This window comes from Micromys minutus (assembly GCF_963924665.1).
Source record: "Micromys minutus genome assembly, chromosome: 7".
In the NCBI taxonomy this organism is placed as follows: Eukaryota; Metazoa; Chordata; class Mammalia; order Rodentia; family Muridae; genus Micromys; species Micromys minutus.
In genome coordinates, this window is record NC_137976.1 from 59,780,088 (window position 1) to 59,794,562 (window position 14,475).

At 40.2% G+C, this 14,475-nt stretch overlaps 1 protein-coding gene across 5 annotated transcripts in view; it reads right to left on the minus strand.

Annotated features, from left to right (window-relative positions):
• LRCH3 (leucine rich repeats and calponin homology domain containing 3) overlaps positions 1–14,475 on the minus strand; it is a gene marked incomplete at both ends in the record, with an annotated part of 95,646 nt that overhangs the window by 37,476 nt on the left and 43,695 nt on the right. For all 5 annotated transcript variants that reach the window (XM_080918738.1, XM_080918737.1, XM_080918735.1 and 2 more), the window contains 2 exons: positions 9,812–9,921; positions 12,350–12,486. In XM_080918738.1, coding sequence (XP_080774864.1) covers positions 9,812–9,921; positions 12,350–12,486 — 247 coding nt within the window. The remainder of the gene's footprint in view (positions 1–9,811; positions 9,922–12,349; positions 12,487–14,475) is intronic.

Here is a 14,475-nt window from a genome sequence, read left to right on the forward strand (position 1 = left end):
TGTTTATACCTTCTTAATCTTGTAGGTCATATGTGACTAGGAATTTACCCACTTAAACAAGATCTGTTTTTGGAACACAAGTTTTCACGAGCACTCCAATGATTCTCTGTATTTTGTTAGACTCTGTAGTAACCTCCCCTTCATCAGCTCTAACTTCCGTGCCTACTCTCGTTCTCATGGTTAATTGGGCCAGGGGTCTGTCAATCTTGATTATTTATCAAAGGCCTATCTGTCTCATTAAGTCTATGTTTTGTTCTTTCAGTCTGCAGTACATTAACTTCTGCTCCAATCTTTACAATGTCTTTCCATCTTCTGCTTTGGGACTTGGATTGTTACCATTTGTCTAGGACCCTGGGGTGTATCATTAGGCTACGTGGATCTGATGGCATGAGCTGCCACCACCATCCAGTTGCAGCTTATTCTTAAAAGCACAATCTCCACGATCTCGTCTGAATCCTCTCCCTACCTCCACTGCTCTCCGAAGGCCCCCACTGTCCTCTACATGCCCCCCCCCCCCACAGCTTGGCACACTGTCTTCTGTTCTTCTAACCCTTTCCTGAGATTTTTCTCACTTCCTCTGGATTTCCAAAGCTCTCTCTATACTCTCTTCTTTCCCAGTCACACAGAAACAGCCTCTAGTTTGCTTTTGCAGACATCTCTGCTATTCTGTAATTTTTGTTTCCTTTAAACCTATAGTCAGGCTGGAGAGATGACTCAGTGATTAAGAGCACTGACTGCTCTTCCATAGGTCCTGAGTTCAATTCCCAGCAACCACACAGTGGCTCACAACCATCTGTAATGAGATTTGATGTCCTCTTCTGGTGTGTCTAAAGATAGCTACAGTGTACTCATATACATTAAAATTTAAAAAAAATCTTAGAAAAAAAACACACACCTATAGCCATTCTCTATATCGCTCCTTTGTTTGTGTTTTAAGTTTTATTTTATTTTATGCTGTTTTAAGATAGGGTCCACTATGCCATCTTGGATATCCTGGAACTCATTATGTAGACCAGGATGGCCCAGAAATCACAAATATCCATGTGTTATTGTCCCTGAGTGCTGGATTAAATTTGTGTCACCACGCTTGGCTTGTTTTTAATCTTTAATAATATTTCCCACATAAAATTTATATACATTACAATATTAGCAGTATAATCTTAACAAAATACTGTGTCATAATTCTATCACAACAGAAGAAATTTCTATTTGCCAGAACGTTCTCATATACTTCTCTGTGGTTAATTCTGGTCACCTTGTTACTGTTACAGAAAACCACTGTTCTGACGTGTTTGGGTCTTAACTGGTATGGAAACTTGAGTTTTCCTAAGGATACATATAACCATCAAAGAATCTCAGATCTTTTGTTAAGCATTAACAGTGCAGATGCCACATCCTGACTCAGTTCATGGAAGCCCCTGAGACAGGCCGGACAGAAGTCAGACGCAGTCGGCTGTCTGCTGGGTCTTGTGGTAGAAAGAGGAAGCAGCTTTGATGGAGGGAGGGAAACAGAATTGCGGTACATGCTGGCTGTGCCCATGGCTAATGTGCCCATAGCTCGTTCTCCAATTTCACACATCTGCACACTCCACCTGGTAGAGGCTACTGTCTGAAAACCATGTCTCAGCAGAGCTGCCAAAGCACTGAAGCTCTGGCTGCATTTCTGTGAGCAGTGTCTGGGCACCCTGGCTGCTCTGCAGCCTCACGTTGTCACTGTCCTTGAACTGTGGCTCTATATGGATAACCAGTGTCTTAATCGGCATCCCTGTGATGAATGACAATATTGAGTATGTTGCTGTGTGTGAACTGACCATATAATTCTCTGTGTGAAGAGTCCTTTCAAACTCATTTCTCACTGGGTTGTTTATTACTAAGCTGCTGTATATGTTGTACATCTGGACACAGGTTGCTTACAAATATTTCCCCCAGGCCATGACTGCTAACACTTTCTTTGGATGGATAGCTGCTCCTAGGTTTGATGAAGTCTAACTTATTCTTTTATAGAGACCATCTCTGTGATCAGCAGGACAGTCCTGTGTGCCAGTGTCTTCCTCAGTCACTCCCCATTTTACTTTCCAGCACTGTCTTGAACAGCACGTGGAGCTCACTGAGTTGGCTAGAATGGCTGGGCAGGGATGAAATGAAAGCTCTAAGGATTTGCCCATCTTTGCCTCCCCAGTGCAGAGATTACAGACCTGCCATGCCCAGGCTTTCAAATGGATTCTGGGGATCTAAACTCAAGTCTTTAGGCTTTCAATGGAGCTGTCTCCCAGTCCCAGAGGTACGCTTTCAGGAATTTTATACCTTTTATACTTTTTATTTTTATACCTTTATTTTATAACTTTATTTAGTTTTTAAACTTTTTAAAAAATAATTATTTCTTTATTTTATATATGTGAGTATACTGTAGCTCTTCAGACACACCAGAAGAGGGCATCAGATCCCATTACAGATGGTTGTGAGCCACCATGTGGTTGCTGGGAATTGAACTCAGGACCTCTGGAAGAGCAGTCAGTGCTCTTAACCATTGAGCCATCTCTCCAGCCCCCAGTTTTATACCTTTTATACTTTTGTTTCTTCTTAAACATACTTTTAAAGATGTAGTTTAATTAGAAATCTAAAAAATAATAAATCCAATTAAAAAACTTAGTGCATTAATATTTTATTTAATAAGTCTTCATTAGTGGAAAAGCAACTTTAAATTATAAATTTAAAATAAATGGTGTTTTGTTGTTGTTGTTTTATTTTTATTTTTTAAAGAGGGTTTCATTCTGTCCAAATTGCCATAGAATTCTTGATCCTCTTGACTCTATCTCTCAAGTGCTAGGAATACAGGCATATACTAGCATGTCTGGCTAACATACAGTGCTCTTCTGATAGTAAATTTGATACTCCATATTTTTTTAAATTCATGAACATAATTTTTATGAGTTATAAAGTCATGTGATGATGTACCAGAATGTAAAATGACAACTGGATACTATCATTTAACCTCTGTTAAACAGATGGGACATTTCTCTTCACTTGTAAAACAAAACAAGCCTGCATGTGAACACAAGGCAGATAAACCGACTTGTCGCTTTCTATATTGATAAAGGGGACTTCAGGTGGGCGGTACTCTTGTTCCCAGTCAGCTTGCTACCTCTGTAGTATGTCCAATAAACCTCTTTTCTTTTCTCCTCCTCTTCCTCTTCTTTTTTAGACAGCGTCTCTCTGTATAGTCCTTGCTATCCAGGATCTCTCTCTGCAGACCAGGCTAGCCTACAACTCAGATTTGCCTGCCTCTGCTGAGCTTAAATTTATTTCCATAATGACAAACATATGGTCCTACTTTATAGGAAATAATATAAAGATATATCTGCCCAAAGGATGAAGATATATATGAAAAAGCATATTTATCTTCTGGCATTTTTTTTCTGCCTGTCCCCAAGGAGATCATTTAACTTAAAAGCAAAAACAAAACAAGAAGTAAAAAAAATTCTCAGTATAATTATAAATTTACTTTTCTAAAGAAAAATTTCCCTAACTTTATATTTAACAAGTCACATTATACAAAAGTTGGTATCGCAGTACAATGAATAAGAAAGATGTTTTGTTGATAATCTAAGATTTGTCTGAAAGCCCAGACCTTAATGTATATCCTGTGCGTTTCAACACAGCAATGTCAGGCCGAGGTGACCGAGTATAAGAGCTTCCTAATGAAGGACATAGCCATGCTACAAAGATTCTTCTGTGTGGCAATCTATAGCTTAAGGGCAGGCAGAGAACTTGTCTGGCATACGCACTGCTGTAGTTTGCTTTTTACTGCTGTGATAAACAGTCTGACCAAAAGCAATGTGGGGAAGAAGAGGTCTGTTTTTATTCGGTTTATATTCCTACATCACTGTTCACTGGCAGTCAGGGCAGAAACGCAGGGTAGGAACTGAAGCAGAGACCAAGGAGGAATGAATGCCCTTTACTGGTTTGCTTTCAGGGTTTGCTAAGTTTGCTTTTCACACAACTGAGGACCACCTGCTGGGGTAGCATTAGGGGGTAGTCTGGAGACTCACAAATCCTATTGTGGAGGCATTTTTTTCCTGTTATGGTTCCCTGTTCCCAAATGACTTATCTTTTGCGTCAATTATGACAAAAAACTAAACAGCCCACCCTAAATAATCTTTCTACCGCTGCCAGAAAAATATGTATATTTTCATATTTACCAAATGCTTCTTTGTAGCACACAGAAATACATCCTGGAAGTTAGTTAGACTCCTGTCATAATTTATTTTTACCCATAAATGTCAGTCTCCTTCACAAACTATCTCTAAAGGTGCTTTGAATACACGGGTAGCTTCTCTTCAGCAAGTCGACTGGCATGGTATATAGAGCTCAATGGAGTTTAGGATAAAGCTTCCTAGTCTCACAGTTCAGGACCATATCACTGTTACTGAAAATGTAAGTTTCAATGTCTTCATTGAAATACAGCACCACCCACTTCACAGAGCCATCTGAACACAAACTGAGAAAATGCAACTTCAGAGACTGTGCAAAGCATCACATAAGTTATCACTACAGTAAGAATGTGGTCTTAGGAGAGCATTTGCCGTTACGCCACTACATGTATTTCTTTTTCTTTTTTAAAGATTTATTTTATTTATATGAGTATGCTGTCACTGTCTTCAGACACACAAGAAGAGGGCATCAGATCCCATTACAGATGGTTGTGAACCACCATGTGGTTGCTGGGAGTTGAACTCAGAACCTCTGGAAGAGCAGTCAGTGCTCTTAACCTCTGAGCCACCTCTCCAGTCCCACTTCACGTATTCCAACTGAGCTTGTGTGTCAATCATTTACTGAACGTCACACAATTTTCTAGGTGTTAAGAATGTTAAGTATGAATAAAGGATTGTCCCTTGCATTGAAAAGATCAAGGTTTTTTGAAGAAAATTAATTTAGTGGGTGGAGTTAGAGAGGCAGGTCTTTCTTTTTGATTCCAGAGGCTCACCCTGTAGTCTAAGGTTGGCCTTGAACACATAATCCTCCTGGGTGCTAAGATTATCAATCCTAGCTGGATGAATTTTTCTTACCAGTGCTTAGTATTTCCTTAGTTTGGGTTTGTAGACACATCAACAGAAATAAATACAATTAGTCCATAACGTAAAGCCACTTAAAATGATCTTATCAGAAACCACGTCTCAGCTGGGCAGTGGTGGTACATGCCCTTAATACCTGAGTTTGAGGCCAGCCTGGTCTACAGAGTGAGTTCCAGGACAGCCAGGGCTACACAGACACCTGTCTTAGTATCTGTATGTCACTAATGAAAGCCACAGTGTCACTAAATAAAGCAAAGGTGATGAGTACAACTCACCAAGTAAGATGGGAACACTTGTATCTGGAAGTTAATAAAAATTTGTAATTTTTACAAATTTATTTCTGGGAGTTTCTGTGGATGGTGGATTTTGTGGTACTGTTGTCTTTTATTTTTAATTAAGCAAAAAATTTTATCAGCACATACTATTTCACACATTATGCATTTTATAAAGACATTTTCATAAATTAATTATGTCACTTAACTTTGGCCACTACCCCTATGCTTTTTTGGTGGTTAAAAACAGGGTTTTGTTTGATGTCAGGCTCAGGATCCTTCTGCCTGCTTCCAAGTGCAGGGATTAAGGAAGGTACTACTATGCTAAATTTGTGGATCATTAAAAAAAATTGTACATACACATAAACATTAAGATGGTTAAATCTGGCTAGGCAAGATGGTGCATACTTTTTTTTTTTAAATTCCAGCACTCAGGAGGCAGAGGCAGAGGCAGAGGCAGGCAGATTTGAGTTCAAGGCCAGCCTGGTCTACATAGCAAGTTCTAGGCCAGGGTTAAATAGTGAGATGCTATCTCAAAAAACAAAAGCAGGGAGGGGCTGGAGAGAGACATGGCTCAGCGGTTAAGAGCACTGAATGTTCTTCCAGAGGTCCTGAGTTCAAATCCCAGCAACCACATGGTGGCTCACAACCATCTGTAATGGGATCTGATGCCCTTTTCTGGTGTGTCTGAAGACAGCCACAGTGTACTTACATACATAAATGTATAAATCTGAGAACTGAAATCTAGGTCTGTATTGTTTGTACTAACTGTCCAAGAGCTAAGGGACTCCTTAGAAGCTTGGACTCTTTCCAGCTCAATCAGTCCAGCCTGATTATCATGCCTCTTTACATGGATTATTTTATGGTCACTTAAAGAACTTTCAGATTCAGGAGATTTGGTATTTAGAACTATTGGTAGAGTGATAAGCGGTACAAAGATTATACTGAAAATGGAGGCTCAGAGAGTCTTAAACTCCTAAGTACCCTAAGAAGACAGAAACTCAGAACCAAGAGCCTCTAACTTCATGTCTACTTGTTGAATAAATAGCTAATAATTGTAACACAATTCTATTAATGTGTACCTTTGATAGGAAAACAGGAAGGGACAACATTTCATTCCCTGGCACTTGAGAAGCGAATGAAATATTACATATAAAGTCTACCCTCAGCATTCACGACAGAAGAACTTGTTCCAGGATTCTTCAGATACCCAAATCCAGGGAGACTGTCGTGATGCCACAGAAGATGGCAAAGCATTTCCATAGTCTATGGAGATCCACTATGTATTTCTGTTGTTGCTGCTAAGAAAGGGTCTTATGTAGCCCAGGTTGGCCTTGAATCCCCTGTGTTGCTGAGGATAACCTTCCACGTGCTAGGATGTACCACTCTACCCAGCAGACAACCCTTGAGACAGGGTTGTCTATGATGAGTGTAAGTTCCTGGGTTCAAGCCATCCTCCTGCTTCAGCCTTCTGACAGGGCAGAGGAGGTGAAAACAAAGACACATGTCACCAAAACTGATGACACTCTGCCTATGTACTTTATTATCTCTAAAGTATGCATATTGCCTAATATAACATGGATGTAGTTGCTCTGCTGGGCTATTTAGGGAATAATGATGAGAAAAAGTGAAACTGTTTAGCACAAGTGCATCTTTTTTTCTCTGAATACTTTCAATCTACACTTGGTTGAATGCATGAAAACAGAGAGCCAGCTATATTGACATATGTAACAAATCAAAATTTCTAGTATGTCTGAAACAATAGTTTGGTGTTGCAGTAAATATTAAAAAATGAAATTGGCTTATCTCTTTATTGGCCCCCACAGTCTCACTCCTCTGGCACTGCTTCCAAGATGGACATCGGGAAGGATGAATCAGATCCAGGTGGGCTTAATTGGGGTTAGGTAGCTATAAATATTTTAAGGATTTTATAGGTCATTTATCTCATATGGAAGGGCAGTTTGTATCTTTGTCCATTTGATGTAATCTTATTGTGTAAAGGGTTTGTGGATTGGGAGTTTGATATATAAACCTGTATGAAAAGCTATCTGGCCATATAGTCATGTTTGTGCTAGGCAGGGTGGTAATTTTTTTCCCAGGTTGGAGGCAGTAGGGCAGGTGGAGTGAGATGGGGGCAGCTTGGACTGAGTGACAGAGTCTGTGAGCCGGCTCCATACTAGAAGCGGTGCCCTCGGAGTGAGACCTCGGGGCGGATAAAGAGATAAGCCAATTCCATTTTTAAATATTTACTGCAACAGTTTGGTTCTGAAAAAAAATAGAAAATCTAGAAAGCAGCCTTGTTAGTGACCATAACCAGAGATTACGACAGAGACTGCCAAGTTTCACTTCTATCACTTCAGCTCTTCTGGAGAGAAGCGACATCTTCATGCCATTTGGATTTCCCATTTACATGGAACCTGAAAGAACGCTTTAATATGAATTCAAGCCTTGTATCTGTTAGCAAATATGCATTCCAGTCTTTTGCCACGTAATTTAACTAATACTTTATGTAGTTAAAATAATGTATGTACTACAGTATTTACAAACATCAATTAGGCCAGTCTCAGAACTAAGGAACACACAGAGAAACAGGCCTGCGAACAGTAAGCCAGCCCTCAACACACCATTCGTTGCCATCTCTTCAGGCAGACCTTCACACACACCTGCACCCACCATCATCACCAGCTCACAGCAAACCCCACAGCCACAGGAGCAATCTTATGCTCCTGCTCTGCTATTTCAGGAAAGGGGAGGTTTCCTTCCAAGGACCACTATCTCCAACAGAAAATCAATTGTATATACTCGGAAGAAAAGCCAACTTTGATTTGTTGTCTTGCTAGAGTACCACATAAATACCTCTAATGAAAAGTTAATATAGGAAAACCAAGGCTTTTGTTCACACCTAACAAGCATTTATTTCCATATCATAAGCAATTAGCTGAGTTTAGAGAAAAAGCAGCTAGAAAGGGAAAACAGATGGTGTTTTTGACAATAAGGCCCGGAGTCATCTCGTATCTTCACTGCCAGCATCCGCCTCCTCCACATGGCCTACAGCACAGGACATCACTCAATCTCTGCCAACTGCCCAAAGCTCACCTGTCATGACCTAAGCATACTTTTCCCACGCCAGTCCTCCCAGAGATGAACACCAAACTGAGGGTGTTCTCGTGGGCATGGCTACAGTGTGACTGTCAGTCTCTTTGCTGCATTAGCTTATGCTTAAGCAACTAGGTTAGAGCTGTTGTTCAAATATTCTTCACAGTGTCCAAGTCTTCAATCTAATACCCAGACTAAGCACCCTGGAATGCCATTACCAAGATCTTACTGATGATTTTACGTGGAGGAAAGCAGTATTTGTCTAAATCAGCGTTTTTTTTCATTCAGCAGCATTTTCTGAGTAATGTCTGTGTATGCCAGATGCTCAGCTGACTGAAGAATACCATAAGGGAGGTAGAATCTGCAGCAAAGGGTGGAAGTCAAGTCCCTATGGGGTAACTAACACTATTTACCCGAGAAGTCCTGTTATGTGTAAGCACAATTTTCAGATGGCCTCAGAATACTCCTCTATAATATGAAACACTTAAATCATTCATTTTAATAATTTCTAATAAAGCCTTAAAGTCATATTAAATTATCTTTTCTGAACATGATACATATTTAATATACCATACCAATGCCTGGCTATATCTGCTTTTAGAATCCACACGGACATTTGTCTATCTATTTTAGTATAGAAAATTGCTAAGCAAGTTCATCTGGACTGTGGTTTCAGCAAAACCTGATAAGTTCTAAGCAAAGGCTGGGGAAACTCGCTCCTGAAAATAAGTCCATGAGCATCATAACATGTTTACTGGAATATCTATCTCACCTTAGAAGACTTTTAGATTGAATTCCTATACTTAAGATTGCTCCACACAGTTGGGAGTGTCAAGCAGATGATTTTATACAGCATGTGCTGTGTCACTAAGGGATTCATAGAATAAAAAGATCCTGAAGTAATGTCAATATGCAACAAAGCCAACTCTCTTTACACCTATAAGGGAAAGAAGCAAATGCTGTAAGTCAGAGAGAGTCAGAGCTAGGGTTAGTGTTCAAGCCATTCCAACCGGTGAATTTCTACTGGGGGCCTGCCAGGAACAGTGGCAACACTCGCATATCTGAAAACATTGCAGTGTGTTATTGGTATCCAGAAGGTAGAGGCCAAGATGCTGCTAACTGTCCACAAAATAGGGACCATAAGGGGCCAGGATGCTAACCATACACAAAGTAGGGAACAGTCTCTCATGACAAAGAACTGCATGGAACACAATGTTAACAGTGCCCAAGTTGCACTGTTAGATTACACTTTATAGAATCTATGTAACAATTCATATTTGATACAAGCATTTTGAGGCCAGATGATTTAAAAATAAAGTTTATTTGCTTTTCTCTGTGATGTACTGTGACACAAGAATAAAACAAACTTACCAGGAGCCAAATCCCAAGGGCCTCCGTTCATAATCTGGCAGATCTGGAGCAATCTTACAAGCTTGTATGTTCAGGTATTTAAATATGTGGATTTTGCCTTTTATACATATCTAAATAAAATAACAAATACAGCCAAATTACTACTCATCTGAAATATAAGCATTCTTTTAAAAATACTATTTTATGTGTATGGGTGTTTTGCTAGCATTCACAACTGTGTACCACGTGTATGCCTGGTACCCATAGAGACTAGAGAAGAATATTAGATCCCCTTGAACTAGAGTACCAAACAGTTGTGAGCAGATATCTGTGGATGCTGGGTCACTAGTGGGACCAGGTCCCCTGGAAAGACAGTCAGTGTTCTTAACTGATGAGCCATATCTCCAGCACCCAGATGTTTCTTCTCTCTCTCTCTCTCTCTCTCTCTCTCTCTCTCTCTCTCTCTCTCTCTCTCTCTCTCTCTCAATCATAACTAGCTTTTGTTGTAACATAATTGGGTTTTTAAGGCATCTCTACTAAACACATACTGATTATTTATACATAGTAAGGATCTTAAAGACTTCTCTCTAGGTATTAGTCATATACAATTACATTTTACATGCTAATCTCTGTAGAAAAGAACTAGCAATGGTAAAATGATGAAATTTATACACATACCATTTTTGATGTGTCCTGTCTCATGAGTCAAACAAATTCTTTAGGTAGATGAAATGCTTTATAATTCTGAGTCTGTGTAAAAAGCTTAGTTGTCAGCTGACTTTTAAGCAGTAAATGGATCAAGTCGGCTCTAATGGGATCAATGAATTAATGTAGGATGACTTACTTCATGGAGCCTGGGCTTGGCTGGAGGAAGATGCACTAGGGGTAGGCCTTTGAAGGGTATATATAGTCCCTGAAGCCCTCCTCTGTCTCAGTTTCCTGGCTGTTGTGAGATGAGCAGCCACCTCTACCACATACTCCTGTTGCCATGATACTGTGTGTCAGCATAGTTCCATAGCAATGGAGCCAGACAGCTAAAACCTCTAAAACCAGGAGCCTTACTTCTTCTTTTTTTTAAAAAAAATTTTATATTTTATTTATTTATTTATTTATTTATTTATTATTTTTGGAGTAAGTAACCACAGAAGCTGCAATAACAGTACAGTAAATCCCACTGACCCTTTCTCACCTTAACATCTTTTTTAAATCTTATTTATGTGTAAGTATATTTTCCTGCATGTATGTTGTGTGCCACATGCATGCCCAGTAGAGTCAGAAGACAGCATCAGATCCCCTGGAACTGGAGTTACGGTTGTGAGAGGCCGTGTGGGTGCTGGGACTCAGCTTGAGTCCTCTGCAAGAGCTGCCTTGGGAGCCTTACTTCTAATTTACGTTCTCTCAAGTACTTCGTCATGGATTAAAAACTGACTAATACAAAACCTTTTTGTAGTTAGGAAGTTCTCCTAGGACTTTACAGATTCTATAATGATCGTCAAAAGCTGGCAAAGTGAGGGTTCCCTGAACCCACAAAAAGGTAGAGAGAACCATCTCCAAGAACTCGTCCTCTGAATTCCAGATGTCAGAGCACACGTGCACAGATCCAAAGGAAAAAAAAACTTTAAAGAAAGTTCAAAGTGAAAACTATGGGCATGGCAAATATTTTACGGCTTACAGGATATAATCTGCCTCACAGTTACCAGTTTGATTTCAGTTACTATAAACAAACGAGCTGCCTGGTTAAATGAGGAGCTGAGCACTCCAGGAAAGAGAGGTGCACGGACAACTTCACAGGAAAGAGAGGGGCACGGAGAACTTCAGTTGGAGGATGCTGTCTATGCTGTTTATGTGCTCCCACTCAAGCTTTTACAGAAGAAAATTACAAAACAAACCAACCTCAAATCTCATTAGAAAACTAGCTTCTTTATTGTTGTTGTTACTGTTTTCTGAGACACAGTTTCTCGGTGTAGCCCTGGCTGTCCTGGAAACTAGAGAGCTACCTGCTCTGTCTCCAAGTGCTGGGAAAAGGTGTGTGCCACCACCACTTGGCCAGAAAACTAATTTTTGAGAACTTCTCCAACTTCAGGTGCTTAAGGACGGGGGAGAAAGAGAGAGTGGCTTTGTGCAAGCACGAGGACCTGCGTTTGGATCCTCAGTACCCACACAAAAGCACCAGACACCGGGAGGTGGACCTCAGGCTTGCTGGCTGGTCAGTAAGGCTAGCAGAACCACTGAACTCCAAGTTCAGGGAGAGATTTGTCTCCGAAAACAAGCAAACAAACAAACCCAGTAAGGCACAGAGTGACTGAGGAAGATACCTACTGTCAACGCCTGGTGCACATAAAAACTAACACATGCAAACATGCCAAAGTAATGAAAGGGAAATGCTTTCAGGAACATCAAAATCTTTCTTTCCTCTCCTTTATGAAGGAGGCATGCGGTGGTGGTGGCTGCAGTGGTGGCGGTAGTGAACCACAAGACAGACAGACACAGTGCATACACAGAGAATGTCCAATAACTTCCTAGCAGAAGTGGCCTTTGACAGACTTTACCCATGCTTACCTGTGCAGGAGGTGACTGAAGCGGGTTGTTATCCAAGGTGATCACCTGGAGATGACGAAGGTTCCGGTAACAAACAGGAATTACTGTGATTTTATTGCAGGAGAAGTCTAGTCGTATCAAAGGCACCTCGGCCAGCTCTGAATGGAAGTAAAGTGGAATGAACAATCACTGATATCTTGGAACTAGTTTTTACACATGCTCCTAGTCAAATGTGGCGAATTTGAAAAATCACTAATCTCTATTCTTAGGAATTGACAAGGTATAAAATCAAATCTGATTGCTTAGAGATAGGAATACTACCAAAATCAAGCAGTTTGATTCTTTTTCCTGTTCCCAGGACTACTTAGTTCTCAGAAACTAGATACCATTAAAAAAAAAAAAAAAAAAAAAAAAAAAAGAAATAAAAGAAGGCTAATTGGAGGCTTTTTTTGTTTGTTTGTTTGTTTCTGGGGTATTCAGAGCTTTCTGGGGCTAGTATCCAGTTATCAGTGACTGCGTATTATGTCTGTTCTTTTGTGGCTGGGTTACCTCACTCAGGATGATATTCTCTAGATGCATCCATTTTCCTAGGAATCTCATAAAGTCACTGTTTCTAATAGCTGAGTAGTACTTCATTGTGTAAATATACCACACTTTCTGTATCCATTCATCTACTGAAGGACATCTGGGTTCTTTCCAGCTTCTGGCTAATTAGAGGCTTTATAAGCAGCTGAAGTTACAGAAGATGCCAGTGTGTACAGTCCCAAGTCAGGCTCTGGACTTAGGGAGCAAGCTGCACGGGAGTGAGGATGTGTCAGGAAATCAGGATGTAAAGAAAAGACAATGGCACCTCCACCTTCTCCACTTGCCCTGCCTTAGCCCACTCCTGAAGGCCAGTAATAGGAAATGCATACAGCCGTAAACAAGAGGTGCCAGACACAGCTTTCTCTGAGAAACTATACAGTCCCATATAAAAGGATTTTAGATACCAACATGGAGTTTCCTCCAGTAAAATGCATAGCCTCTTGCTTAATTACCCTTCAACAATTTCTGCCCAATGTACTCAGAACTTCTATGATGCTGTGTGCAGATTGTACATGACCTAGAGAATCTGAGAAATCTCCAACAGCATGTAAGAGAAAAACAAAAAAGGAACTAACTAATAAAAGAAAAAACAAGCAAGTACATAGAAACAGAAGACAATTTGAAAAATCATAATATCTTTAATTTCAGAGAAATGCAATACGAATCACTAAAATATTTTTTTTCTAAAAAATTATATAATAGCAAGCATTTTATAATGGTAGAAACTGAAAATTCTGAATAAATTTCAGAAATTAAAAATATTCAAGAACTGTTTGAATTATTTTACTCTAGACTAACACAAAACAGTGCAGAAAGAAATAATGAGAAAAATCAAAGGATCAAATATTTAGTCACAACATTCAGTTTGAAAAATGGGAACAGAAAAGCAGTTATCAAAAACAAAGGAGGTGGAGCAGCAAGAAGACAATAAGCAGGTATGGTGACCCACGGGAGGACTTGGGAGCACCTGGGAGGCAGAGGCAGATGGATCCCTGTGAGTTTGGTGCCAGCCTTTTTTACAGAGTGTTCCAGGACAGCCAGGGCTACACAGGGAGCACAGGGAGGCTTGCTTTATTTACAGGAAAATAAAAAAGACTCAGTAGAGAAAAACTCAGTGGAAAAAAAGGAACTTGCTGCTGAGTCTGAAGAGGTGAACCCTTGGAATCCACACGAAAGAAGGAAGGAATGAAGTTGTCGTCTGACCACATACCTGCATGGTGGTACATGCACACACACCCAAATAAATAAATATAAGATGACGAGGGGGTGGGGGGACAAAACAATGATCTCAAGACAACAGTCTGAAGAGGCCTGATGTAACCAGCTTGCAGAGTTTGCCCATGTTTTGGCAGCAGCATCACAGAAGCTCAGTGAGCTGGATTAAAGGGAAGCTCTTAAAGTCTTCCAGAATGAAATGATGGCCATACTTTGAGCTACCAGGTCTTGACCCCAAGTCAGCTAGGTGCAGCAGCTGTAAGCACACTCAGGACACTAAGGAGGGAGAACTGCTAGAAGCCCTGGCTGTAATGGTGTGAGTTCAAGGCTAGCCACAACTACATAGC